Source organism: Nomascus leucogenys, chromosome 9 (assembly GCF_006542625.1).
Source record: "Nomascus leucogenys isolate Asia chromosome 9, Asia_NLE_v1, whole genome shotgun sequence".
Taxonomy (NCBI): domain Eukaryota; kingdom Metazoa; phylum Chordata; class Mammalia; order Primates; family Hylobatidae; genus Nomascus; species Nomascus leucogenys.
The window spans coordinates 69583834-69598050 of NC_044389.1; the positions used below are offsets into that span (position 1 = coordinate 69583834).

The 14217-nt window shown below is 36.1% G+C and overlaps 1 protein-coding gene across 2 annotated transcripts in view; it reads left to right on the forward strand.

The window, feature by feature from the left end:
• The window catches only part of PTPN13 (protein tyrosine phosphatase non-receptor type 13), a 219533-nt gene that overhangs the window by 159516 nt on the left and 45800 nt on the right, over positions 1 to 14217 (forward strand). Inside the window, exons 21-30 of one of the 2 annotated variants that reach the window (XM_012499590.2) lie at positions 1244 to 1333; positions 1662 to 1769; positions 1941 to 2072; positions 6589 to 7049; positions 8448 to 8594; positions 9248 to 9341; positions 10275 to 10360; positions 11641 to 11800; positions 13597 to 13811; positions 13929 to 14027. In XM_012499590.2, the coding sequence (XP_012355044.2) occupies positions 1244 to 1333; positions 1662 to 1769; positions 1941 to 2072; positions 6589 to 7049; positions 8448 to 8594; positions 9248 to 9341; positions 10275 to 10360; positions 11641 to 11800; positions 13597 to 13811; positions 13929 to 14027 (1592 nt within the window). The remainder of the gene's footprint in view (positions 1 to 1243; positions 1334 to 1661; positions 1770 to 1940; positions 2073 to 6588; positions 7050 to 8447; positions 8595 to 9247; positions 9342 to 10274; positions 10361 to 11640; positions 11801 to 13596; positions 13812 to 13928; positions 14028 to 14217) is intronic. The other variant, XM_003265859.2, reaches the window with a different exon arrangement.

The following is a 14217-nucleotide window of genomic DNA, read 5'->3' on the forward strand; positions in this document are numbered from 1 at the left end:
CCTTCACACACAGACCAATTTGAACTGTCGTTGTATTGATGTTAAGAAGTGTGTGTTTGTGTAAATGCTTGAATTGTGAAGTAGATTAACTTGATAAACATGTCAATTAAGTGTCATATTTATTGGTTTCAGAAGTTAATTGTGAATGATTAGCCTACTTTAAAAAACCTAGTGGAAATAAGAGAAAGTAAATTCTAGTTCTGATTATGACATTTATTCAATTTATTTAACTAGGATTTATCAAGTACTGACTTCAGGCATTTTAATGGGCACTGATACTAGTTATTATGTTGAGCAGGTCACAAACTGTTACTCCTCATCTGCAAAACAATGGTTAAAAATCTCTTTACTTACTTGTGAGATTGTTTCACAAATAAAATTTGAAATGAATGAAGATCCTTTGAGAGTACATGTGCTAGAAAAGGAATTATTAATGGGACTATTAACAGATCCAGTTTCTGACCAGGTACCATGGCTCACACATGAAATTCCAGCTCTTTTGGAGGCCTAGACAGGAGGATCACTTGAGGCCAGGAGTTCAAGACCAGTCTGGGCAACATAGAGAGACTCCATCTCTACAAAAATAAAAAATTAGCTGAGCATGATGGCACGTGCCTGTCGTAATAGCTATTCAGGAAGCTGGGGTGGGAGGATCTGCTTGAGCCCAGGAGTCAAGGCTACAGTGAGCTGTGATTATGCCACTACACTTATCCTGAGCAGCAGAGCAAGACTGTCTCAAAAAAAAAAAAAAAAAAAGAAAAATCCAGTTTCCTCTTGCTATTTTACTCAAGAACTTACTAAGAATATTTTACTAATTATAAATTAAAATGCTAACCATCAATTAGAAGGAATTTTTTAATATATTAAGCACTGTCAAATTCAGGGAGTTGATTGTGGTGTAACAGACAGAAAACCTAAATTGAAAAGTTCAGCTCTTTCCTGTACTAGCTGACTAAACTTGTGCAAATCATTTAACCTGTTGAGGTTTATTTAATCATTTGTAACTGAAATATACTTATTTCAAAAGGATAGCTTATGAAGAATAAATGTAATACGTAGTCATTTTATAAATTATAAATCACTATAAAAATATAAAATATTAACAGTATCAGTAAACTTAAAATATATGTTTAAGTGACTGAGCAATTAACACACTTTGTTAACATTTAAATTGTTAAAACAAGCTGACAGTCTTAATGCCTGAGCATGTTATATTTATTTTTAAATTATAAATTCCCAATAGATGTGCTACACAAAAGATGGAGCATAGTATCTTCACCAGAAAGGGAGATCACCTTAGTGAACCTGAAAAAAGATGCAAAGTATGGCTTGGGTAAGTCACTGTGAGATGCTTGAAGTTCTATGATTCTTGGGGATTCAGAGGAAAAGTCTATAGCATAGCATTGGCATTGCAGCACCAGCTCACTTCTGATCTCAAGATACTGACTGGCTGCCCACCCACAAGCCCATCACGCTACCCACCCAGTCACCAAATGCCAAATATGAAATGCCTACAAGAAATACTTCCACGAAATTTAATACATGTTACCTACTAATCATTTGATATCAATAGTCCCCACATTTCAGTGTTTCAGGCAGGCTAATCATTAGTCTTTGAAAACAGCAATATGAAAATCTTTTTAAAATGTGTTGTTTTGCAGGATTTCAAATTATTGGTGGGGAGAAGATGGGAAGACTGGACCTAGGCATATTTATCAGTTCAATTGCCCCTGGAGGACCAGCTGACTTGGATGGATGCTTGAAGCCAGGTACTTTACATTTTGGTAATTTTCCAAGTATTTTCTGACAGGCATGAATTTGCGCAGGTGGAGAAAATGGAACTTAGGCCAAACAAAAATATTGAGAAAGAGATGATATTTCTAAGATTCAGAATAAATGTATCTTTGTTGTTGAAAATACTGGATTGTCTATTTGTACAGGAGACCGTTTGATATCTGTGAATAGTGTGAGTCTGGAGGGAGTCAGCCACCATGCTGCAATTGAAATTTTGCAAAATGCACCTGAAGATGTGACACTTGTTATCTCTCAGCCAAAAGAAAAGATATCCAAAGGTAATGTGAATGTCTCTTACTTATGTATTCTGTTTCACTTTTCTGTCTCATTCCTTTTTAGTGATATTTGCACAAAAATTGATTCATTCTATACAAAATTGATGCAACTTAAGTAAACTCTGATTACTTAGTGTGTTCCATCTTCCTTTTGTCAAATCAGAGATAGACTCATTCATCATTTTGTAGTTAATATTACATAATAGTTATTATAAAGTCCTGTCCTGAACCAGATTATGAAAAAGAAATAACAACCACCAAAAACCAGAAATTTTAAAACAAGACCATATCATTTTGTCTCATTATCCCAGTCTTTAGCAGCTTAGAGACAAAGCACTTGGAGAAGATCAGATGACCTGCGTTTGAGCTTTGCCTGTGCCTTTTATTAGCTATATGACTTAAGCCTTCTTGGGCCATAGTTTTCTTTTGTTTTTACTTAAAGAGTAGACAGTGATCTTTGCCCTGCTTTGTCTGCCTTGCACAGAGTTATTTGTTACGAGGATCAAGTGGTAGGACAGTATTTGTGTGGAAGAAGCACAATAGCCCCTGTGGCATAGAACAGTGCAGTGGGAAACAGGGAGGGTTGCAGAATCCAGGGTCAGATTCTGTCTCTACCACCTAAGACTATACACCTTGAGCAAATCACATGAACCTTCTAAGCCTCACTGTGCTCGTATATCAAATGGTGACTATAAACATGCTTATCTTATAGATTATGAAAATTAAATGAGATAACACATGTAAAGAATGAGCACATTGCCTGGTACCTATGAAGCATTTAAATGTGAATTTTAGCTGTCATTAATATTGTTTTTCAAAAACATTGAAGTGCTAGATACAAGTAAGTTACCTTCATGCCAAAGATACTGGGAAATACATAAAAGAATTAGTAAAAAAATTAGCTGAAAAACAATTTTAGATAGTGAATTTTAGACATAGCTTTGGATAGAAGATGAAAAACATGAACATGTTATATGTTGTGATAAAACCTTATTAAATTTTATATAGATGAGTCATTTTGACTATGGTTTCTTCTTACTGGATATTATATATATATTTTGTATGTCTGTATATGTACATATATAAATAATATGTTACACACTTGTTTACTGTGAGCAAACACAATGGATAGAAGGGAAATAGAAGACACCACCACTGTCCACAGGAGCCTTATATAATCTAATTATAATCTAGTCACATTAGGCAAAGGAAGACAACTACAGTTGGAAATGTTGTAACATACTTCTAAGTTTAAAGCAGCCAAGACTAGAAATTTTTCATTGGGTCCCATTATTCACCATTTTTAAACCAAAAGGATGATAGGAATTCAGAATAAATTTATTGCCCCCTGAATAAAGCTCTAAGGGATTTCCATCTTACTCATGTTTTCAGTAGATGTTTTATAGAAAATTTATTCATTTGTTCAACAAATATTTATTCAGTGCCTGTGATGTGCAAGACAAAAAACTCTGCCCTAATGGAACTTACGCTTTATCAGGGGAGGCAAGTATTCTTGTCTGACTAGACGGATTTTTAATTGCAACTATGGCAAGTGTTAACAAGAGGCCCAAGGTGCCAAGAGGGAATATAACAGAGGAACTTTACCTATTGTGAGGATCAGAGGAGACTTTTCTTCTCAGCAGAGTTTTGTGTGGTTTTTTTTTCTGTCCATGCTAAATAAAAATTAAAAGCTTAATGTTAAAAGTATACATCTGTGAAATTGTTCCTTCAGAAAGGTAGGTGAATCTTATCATGGTATGTAACTATTCTGTAGTGTCACTTTGAAAAGAGGTAAAACCCAAAAGAACTTAGAAAATTACCAATGTGTATTCTAGCTACCCCTGTTAATTCTTAAGCACCAAAGAGGAAGGCTTTTAGTTTTGTTTTTGTTTGCTAATTTTTAAGGTTACAGAATACATACTAGTTTATTAAAAATAAATCCAATTTATGAAAAACCTATGAAATAAGAAGTCAAAGTCCCCTTACCCCATTTCCTAGGGAAACTTTTTGGCATACATGTAGCCTTCTGTGTAGAATAGATATATATGTGATATGTATATATATATATATATATATATATATATAATAACACGTACACACACTATTTTTTAAAAATCTGTTTTATACTCTAAATACCATTCTGTAACTGCTTACTCAACATATTCTGTTGCTATCCATGTACATGCATATCTTTTTAATGCCACATTCTATTTATGTTATAGACATATCAAAACTTACTTAACTTTTCTTCTATTGTTATGTATCCAGGTTAGCTATAATTCTATTATAAATGTTACTCCAACAAATACACTTTTTAATACACCATTGAAAATGTATGCATGTCTAGAGGTTAGATGCCTGGAACTAGATTAAAGAGTATGTACATTAACAAATTTACAAGAAAAAAACAACCCCATCAAAAAGTGGGCGAAGGACATGAACAGACACTTCTCAAAAGAAGATATCTATGCAGCCAAAAAACACATGAAAAAATGCTCATCATCACTGGCCATCAGAGAAATGCAAATCAAAACCACAGTGAGATACCATCTCACACCAGTTAGAATGGCCATCATTAAAAAGTCAGGAAACAACAGGTGCTGGAGAGGATGTGGAGAAATAGGAACACTTTTACACTGTTGGTGGGACTATAAACTAGTTCAACCATTGTGGAAGTCAATGTGGCGATTCCTCAGGGATCTAGAACTAGAAATACCATTTGACCCAGCCATCCCATTACTGGGTATATACCCAAAGGACTATAAATCATGCCGCTATAAAGACACATGCACACGTATGTTTATTGCGGCACTATTCACAATAGCAAAGACTTGGAACCAACCCAAATGTCCAACAACGATAGACTGGATTAAGAAAATGTGGCACATATACACCATGGAATACTATGCAGCCATAAAAAATGATGAGTTCATGTCCTTTGTAGGGACATGGATGAAACTGGAAAACATCATTCTCAGTAAACTATCGCAAGGACAAAAAACCAAACACCACATGTTCTCACTCATAGGTGGGAATTGAACAATGAGAACACATGGACACAGGAAGGGGAACATCACACTCGGGGGACTGTTGTGGGGTCGGGGGAGGGACAGCATTAGGAGATATACCTAATGCTAAATGATGAGTTAATGGGTTCAGCAAAACAACATGGCACATGGATACATATGTAACAAACCTGCATATTGTGCACATGTATCCTAAAACCTAAAGTATAATAAAAAAAAAAGAGTATGTACATTAAAATTTTGACAAGTGCCACCAAATTGGACTTTAAAAAGTTTTACCAATTTATAGACTAACCAAGTAGATATAGCAGTGCTTTTCTCCTCATACCATCAGTGGTGCTTGAAATTATCAGTCATTCTGATTTTTGTCAGCCAAATAAGTAGAGAACTGCATGAAACTGCAAGATCCCTGAGCAATAGTGAGAATGTCTTTTCATATATTTACTATTTGTATTTTACTCTGAATTTCCCGTCTACATATCCCTTGTTCCATGGGAGTTTTGAAAACCTCTTTTTTGTTGAATTTTAGCAACTCTTTGTATATTAGGGATACTAATTCTTTGTTTATTGTTTGTTGTCACAAATATTTTCTCTCCAGTTGCTCATTACTCTTAATTTTTCCCTTGTTGTCAATTACTACATAAAACTTTTAATTTCTTATAAATTCTCATCTTTAATTCCTTTACACGTGTCTTTGGTGGTTTGTGTCTTCAGAAAGCTTTTTAAAGTGGCTTTTTGTTTGTTTGTTCTTTGAGACAGTCTTGCTCTGTCACCCAGGCTGAAGTGCAGTAGCACAATCACTGCTCACTGCAGGCTCCGCCTCCCAGGTTCAAGTGATTCTTCTGCCTTAGCCTCCCGAGCAGCTGGGACTACAGGTGCACACCGTCATGCCCAGCTAATTTTTGTATTTTTGGTACAGACAGGGTTTCACCATGTTGGGCAGGCTGGTCTCGAACTCCTGGCCTCAAGTGATCTGCCTGCCTCGGCCTCCCAAGGTGCTGGGATTACAGGATTACAGGCATGAGCCACTGCACTTGGCCTAAAGTGGCTTTTGATAAGAACTATATATAAGCAATTTGGAGTTGCCTTCCATGGTAATCACTTGGAGTCCAAAAAATGCAATCTAGTAGGTCAGTATAAAGTAAGTGTGCAAGTGACTATTTAATAAGGACAAAGAATGTGGGATACTAAGAAAATATAAATTACCTGTGGAATCAGTAGAGTCTCCACAGAGAAGACTGGTTTGAAATGGGTCTTGGAGAATGGAAATGGGGAGTTAAGGTGAAAGGGGTATGCATTTCAATAGAGGTTGTCACAAGAATGACCGAAGGAGAAAGCAAAGAAAGTCTACCAAACACATGACCTAATGGTGTTTTGTGTGTCATCCTTATAAAATCCTTCCAACAATCTTCAGGAAACATTGTGTATGTGTGTAAGCACCAGCATGTGTATCACTAACTTGTTATTTCTCATTGATGGATTTTGACTTTTAGTGCCTTCTACTCCTGTGCATCTCACCAATGAGATGAAAAACTACATGAAGAAATCTTCCTACATGCAAGACAGTGCTATAGATTCTTCTACCAAGGATCACCACTGGTCACGTGGTACCCTGAGGCACATCTCGGAGAACTTTGGGCTGTCTGGGGGCCTGCGGGAAGGAAGCCTGAGTTCTCAAGATTCCAGGACCGAGAGTGCCAGCTTGTCTCAAAGCCAGGTCAATGGTTTCTTTGCCAGCCATTTAGGTGACCAAACCTGGCAAGAATCACAGCATGGCAGCCCTTCCCCATCTGTAATATCCAAAGCCACTGAGAAAAAGACTTCCACTGATAGTAACCAAAGCAAAACTAAAAAGCCAGGCATTTCTGATGCAACTGATTACTCAGACCATGGAGATTCAGACATGGATGAAGCCACTTACTCCAGCAGTCAGGATCATCAAACACCAAAACAGGCATAGTTTAATTTTAATATTTTGGTTTTCTCATTTAACAAAGCAAAATAGCAGCAAATACGTTACAGAGCACAATAATCTACGAGATGCTTTCATTATTCTGGAAAAAAGAAATAGTTTATATCTTCTAATTGCTACTGCATTTGATGCTAACTTTCAGCGAAATCAACAGCTTTGGATAATAACTTTAAATGGCTATGACTCTGCAAACTTGCTATCTAATAACCCAAAGAAGGAATGTGCAGATTATGATTGTTTCCTTACCAGTTGTTTGTCTCTGGTGTATTTAATGTTTATATTAATAAGAGAATTTTAATATCTGAAAATTGTTTCTAAATAGTTCATATAGTGGGCATTTGAATTCACTATTTATAGTCTAAATTCTTGTGAAGTTCTGAATGAATGATAATAACGACATTGAAAATAGCTCATTCTGGCAGGGCACAGTGACCCACATGTATAATCCCAACACTTTGGAAAGCAGAGGTGGGAGGATTGCTTGAGGCCAGGAGTTCAAGATCAGCCTGGGCAACATAGGAAGACCCTATCTCTACAAAACATTTCTTAAAAAATTATCCAGGCGAGGTGGCATGTATCTGTAGACCTAGCTCCTTGGGAGGCTGGGTAGGAGGATCGCTTGAGACCAGAAGCCCGGGTGATCGAGCCAGACCCTAACAGAAAGAAGGGAAGGAAAGGAGGAAGGGAGGGAGAGAGATAAGGAAGAGAAGAAAGAGAGTAGCTTATTCCTAGAAATGATATAAATTTAAACTCAAATTCACAAGCAGTTTTAGAAAAAAATCTTATGCCTTTTGTTTACTGAAAAATCAACATTTGTCATAAGAGTTATGCTCTTATAAATAGGGCTTAGCTGTTGTTCCCATGTTTATATTATTGGATTTATAAATATAAGTAATGTAAACATTAAACCCCATTTTAGATGCTCGGGTTAAAAGCTACTGCTTGATATATATTGATTATTAAAGGAAATAAAACTAATTTGTAAATTTAGGAATATAAAAATGATTGGACCAGGATTATATAAAAGCCAGGTTTGAACTGGGTTCTATATAGGTTTCCATCTGTCATATCTAGCAGTTTGACCTGAAGCAAGCTCTTTAATCTCTGGATATCAGTTTCCTCAACCATAAAATATGAATACATTGGACTAGATGATCTCTAAGATCTCTTCCAACCTTTATGTTCTTTGACTGTACTCTATCCTTTAATATCTTGCTTTTTCTTAATTTTTCCCAAAACACATATTTGTCTTTCAGTAATAATTCATTTTGATTCTAGTCAGCTTTGTCCTGGGCTAGGTTTAAAAAAAAAGAAATTAAAAAAAGAAAAATTATAATTCATTTTGACTCTAACAAGAAATCTTTGTTTTTCTTTGTTAAGGAATCTTCCTCTTCAGTGAATACATCCAACAAAATGAATTTTAAAACTTTTTCTTCATCGCCTCCTAAGCCTGGAGATATCTTTGAGGTTGAACTGGCTAAAAATGATAACAGCTTGGGGATAAGTGTCACGGTACTGTTTGACAAGGTTTTCAAATGTTTTCTCTTCTTTAATTTCCAGCAGCCTATTGTATGTCAACTTTTTAATTGAATTGTTTTGCATCAAAAGGAACACATCAAATATTTCCAAAATCCTAAAACTGAATCATATCTAAAAACTATTTTAAAAATTGTTAGTCACTTTTTCCTGTGATTTTAAAAAAATTAGACAAACACTACCTTTTTCTCCACAGATTTAATACTTGCTTTATCTGCATATAAAACTTGCAAATTGTAAAATTAATGAAATGCTTTGTAGATATTTGACAGTTTCTACATGAGCATAGATTATATATCTCTAACCTACATCATTAGTATTTAAAGACTGTATATTTCTATATACTCTCCAAGATATATAATACCTTGTAAATATGTTAGTATCTTAAAATTAGAAGTTCCCAAGGAATATATGTATATTTAAGGTAGTCAGAATGTGAGCATAGGCTATTTGATAAAATTATTTTTGAATTATACTGATGAATATAATATCCCGCATTAGTATACTAATGAATATACTGTACATCAGCACATGCTGATGGGATGCCACTGCTTTGGCTGATGAATCCTTTCTAGGCCTGAGATTTGAAAGAAAGTGCAAAATTTTTCATATTATAAAATATTATTTTGTCTTTTTCTCTTTAGGGAGGTGTGAATACGAGTGTCAGACATGGTGGCATTTACGTAAAAGCTGTTATTCCCCAGGGAGCAGCAGAGTCTGATGGTAGAATTCACAAAGGTATAGTGTTTATATTATGTAGGAATTATATATATGAATATTACAACAAATAAGAAATTATAAAGTTGATAACTGACCTTCAAATTCATGATATGAAATAACATACTCAATTATAAAACTGTAGCATTAAGAAACTCTTTGATGCCATTTCAAAAATTCTTCTTTCCAGCTTATTTTCTAGTATCAGAAGATATCTATACATCACCATTGTGTGGGAAGTTAAAAAAATTAAAAAGGAAAGAAAATAGACAATGCTTTCATTCATATTTTACATGTACTATGAAGCAAATTGCTGTAAAAACACTGACATCTACACTTTTTTTTTTTTTTTTTTTTCGAGACAAGAGTCTCGCTCTGTCACCCAGGCTGGAGTGCAGTGGTGCGATCTCGGCTCACTGCAACCTCCGCCTCCTGGGTTCAAATGATTCTTGTGCCTCAGCCTCCCAAGTAGCTGGGACTACAGGCACCCACCACCATGCCGGGCTAATTTTTGTATTTTTAGTAGAGACAGGTTTTCACCATGTTGGCCAGGCTGGTCTCAAACTCCTGACCTCAGGTTATCCCCCCACTTTGGCCTCCCAAAGTGTTGGGATTACAGGCGTGAGCCTCTGAGCCCAGCCTGATATCTACACTTCTAGTAAGAACTAAGAACTTTCCTCCAATCTCTATATATTTATAGTTCAACTTATCTTCTCTCTTGATTTAAATTTATTTTTATAAAGATATTGTTCTAAAATATACTTAACATTAGCCATAAAATTGGGGAATAAATTAAATAACGTATTAAAGAAACTCTGTAACACAGCTTCTTCCAGAATTTGCCTGAGTCCCTCCTCAAACAAATTAATATGAAATAAGACCATAAGATTTAAAACAACATGTAGGATTATTATTTGTGATTTGTTTCTTTCAAAATAACTGCCTAATTTTTAGGTGATCGTGTCCTAGCTGTCAATGGAGTTAGTCTAGAAGGAGCCACCCATAAGCAAGCTGTGGAAACACTGAGAAATACAGGACAGGTAACAGATCATTATACCAACCTTTTACAGTACCTTAGAAGAGCAAAACAATGTGTGAATAACATCAGTTCTCATTGAGATCTCTAAATTTGTTAGCTAATCAAGAAACCAAGCCTGATATGTATAACCATCTGGGTTGTTGTTTTTTCCTTCCAAATTGAAATGCAAGTATTACAAGACATTTTTTACTGAGGAAGCTGACTTTCTACGTCACATTTAACGCTTACATTACCAAAGAGATCTGATGGGGGAGGGGTGGAAATTGCATTTTAAATTTGTTGTATAAACATCTGATTTCTAGTGGTTTTCACTCTTATTCTTTAGCCTCAACACAAAATTTATTTTGTTGAAGTATATTTTGAGTCAGGGAGTTTAACCAAATTATCTATAATGTCTTTGGAGGTTTTTGTTGTTGTTTTGAGACAGGGTCTTGCTGTGAGGTCCAGGCTGGAGTGCGGTGGTGTAATCATGGCTCACTGCAACCTTGACTTCCTGGGCTCAAGTGATCCCCCTGCCTCAGTCTCCCAAGTTGCTGGGACTACAGGCGCGTGCCCCCATGCCTGGCTAGTTTATATTTTATTTCTGGTAGAGATGGGGGTCTCCCTCTGTTACCCACGCTAGTCTCGAACTCCTAGGCAAGAAGTGATCTTCTTGCCCCAGCCTACCAAAGTGCTGGGACTCCAGTGGGACCACAGACATGAGCCACCACACCTGGTTTTTTTTTTTTCGAGATGGAATTTCACTCTTGTCACCCAGGCTGGAGTGCAATGGCATGACCTCGGCTCATTGCAACCTCCACCTCCCAGAGTCAAGCAATTCTCCTGCCTTGGCCTGTCGAGTAGCTGGGATTACAGGTGCCCACCACAACACCTGGCTAATTTTTATATTTTTAGTAGAGATGGGGTTTCACCATGTTGTCCAGGCTAGTCTCCAACTTCTGACCTCAGGTGATCTGCCCACCTTGGCCTCCCAAAGTGTTGAGATTACCAGCATGAGCCACTCCACCTGGCCATTATCATACATTTCTAACATGTATTATATTTATAATAGATTCTTTTTAATCATTTATCTTTCTATACAAAAATGTAATAAAAGCTTGATGTTGGAACTTTCAACCCCTTGCTTTTGTTCCTCTATTTTTTTTCTCCCTCTTCATTTGGTGGACCAAATTTGGTAGTTACTTTAAATGATTTTATAGCATTAACTATACAAAGTCCTGAAAATGTATTTATTTTCTTAGCATTCTTCTTAATTAATGAAATGCTATTTTACTTATCCAGGTGGTTCATCTGTTATTAGAAAAGGGACAATCTCCAACATCTAAAGAACATGTCCCGGTAACCCCACAGTGTACCCTTTCAGATCAGAATGTCCAAGGTCAAGGCCCAGAAAAAGTGAAGAAAACAACTCAGGTCAAAGACTACAGCTTTGTCACTGAAGGTCAGGCCTTGGGAGACTACAATCTCACCTTCAAATTATTCCTCGCCTATTCAAAATTTGATTTTTACATGTTGGATTACAGTTAATGCCCTAGTTTTGTTCATTATTCTCGTCAAGTGCAAATAATAATCTGACATAGCACCATACTGAATAAAGACAGAAACATATTTGCAGCTCCTAGGATCTGAAAGACTTTGGATAATGAAGTCATGCATGATTATGGTCTTTTAAAAATGCTTTAAATTGTGGTAAAATTCAAAATGAAATTTGGTAAGTGAAAAAATAAAGAAAAACAAACGCTGAGATGCCTTCAAACCCATGTGAAACCTTGACCCTTAGATTTTTGTATTTCTATTTAATTTAAGTTTAAGACCTGTGAATCAAACTCTGGGCAGATATTCACCTAGTAGTGCCCAGAAAGTGGTCTTTGTTACAAACTGTGGTAGCCTTTGGACATATCACTAATTGGTAGTAAGAAAATTAAGAATGATAGTGGCTTTCCAGTACCCTTTAAGATTCTGTCTTTTTAAGAGGTTTATATTTCCTTTACTTTATAAATGATGGTGATGGTGTGCAGTCATTGTTTTATTTTACACAAACGTTAGCAACTCTGAATCAGTCCCCAAAATAAGGAGAAAAAATAACACAGACTATATTATTTTTTCCTGAATATGAAAATAAAATTAATGTACTCATTTTATCATACTGCTCTTTATTCTTTATTTCTTCCATCTTTTTTTTTTTTTTTTTTTTGAGATGGAGTCTCGTTCTGTCACCCAGGCTGGAGTGCAGTGGTGCAATCTTGGCTCAGTGCAACCTCCGCCCCCGGGTTCAAGCTATTCTGCTGCCTCAGCTTCCCGAGTAGCTGGGATTATAGGCACACACTGCCACATGCGCTACTTTTTGTATTTTTAGTACAGACGGGGTTTCACCATGTTGGCCAAACTGGTCTTGAACTCCTGACCTCAGGTGATCTGCCCTCCTCAGCCTCCCAAAATGCTGGGATTACAGGTGTGAGCCACCACACCCAGCCCCATCATTCTTTCTTTAAATAGATTTGTTTTTTTTTTAAACACCCAAGCCAACCATGAGCAAAGACTTTAAATGTATTTTTTAATTATTTTCTTGTTATTGTTCTTTTAATTTATTTAGCTGATAAGAAATTTATTGAAGTATTGCAATTTATCTGAGTTAAATTACACCTCCCCAGAACATTACAATGTCAACTTATTTCCACATAACCTCCTCTAACATTTATTTTGTTCTTCTTTTCATCTTTCTCACGCTGTATACCTGAGTTTCTCCCATACCTGTCCTTCCGTGGAGTTTCCCCTTTTTTTCATCTGTTATCGTACTCTGTTTTGTTTTGTTTTTGTAGAGATTGGATCTCACTATATTGCCCAGGCTGGTCTCAAACTCCCGGGTTCAAGCAACTCTCCTACTTCGGCCTCCCAAAGTACTGGGGTTTATAGGCGTGAGCCACTGTGCCTGACCATAGTGTCTTTTAAAACACACGAGTTTGATGCATAATTCCATTTTCAGAATCCTACTTTCAGAACTCTCCTTCCTAATCAAACAGCTTAGTTCATGCAGTTAGTTGATAAGATTTCTTAATGATGGAAATAGACTGTAAGATACAGCTTCAGTATACTATTAGAGTGCAGTAAGTACATACAGAGCTATAAATGTGGGAAAATGGGCTTTTAAAATGTGTCTAGAAATATATATGTTTGTATGTTCCTATGTAAACACAGCATGTTAACAATATCTAAATTTTTTTATATCTTTTTCTCCAGAAAATACATTTGAGGTAAAATTGTTTAAAAATAGCTCAGGTCTAGGATTCAGTTTTTCTCGAGAAGATAATCTTATACCGGAGCAAATTAATGCCAGCATAGTAAGGGTTAAAAAGCTCTTTCCTGGACAGCCAGCAGCAGAAAGTGGAAAAATTGATGTAGGAGATGTTATCTTGAAAGTGAATGGAGCCTCTTTGAAAGGACTATCTCAGCAGGTGAGCCCCTAGCATGTGGAGTATAGCATTTTTAATGATGAGATGGATTGGCCTTTCAGAATGGTTTCATAATGCTGGTTTAACTGTACCTTCATTTGTCATTCATGGTACCCCCAGGAAGTCATATCTGCTCTCAGGGGAACTGCTCCAGAAGTATTCTTGCTTCTCTGCAGACCTCCACCTGGTGTGCTACCGGAAATTGATACTGCGCTTTTGGTGAGACTTATGAAAAGTAATTTACATTTTTATAGAATATCAACTTAGCAACTAACTAATTCAGCTGTGGTGGTTTCATCATGAATTGTTCTCCTGGGTTTCATACCTAGCTACTTGTTTTAGGTAGGCATGTTATCTTGTATGTGACAACTTCTTTGAATGTATTCCTTATTTGTATAATACAAAGTAA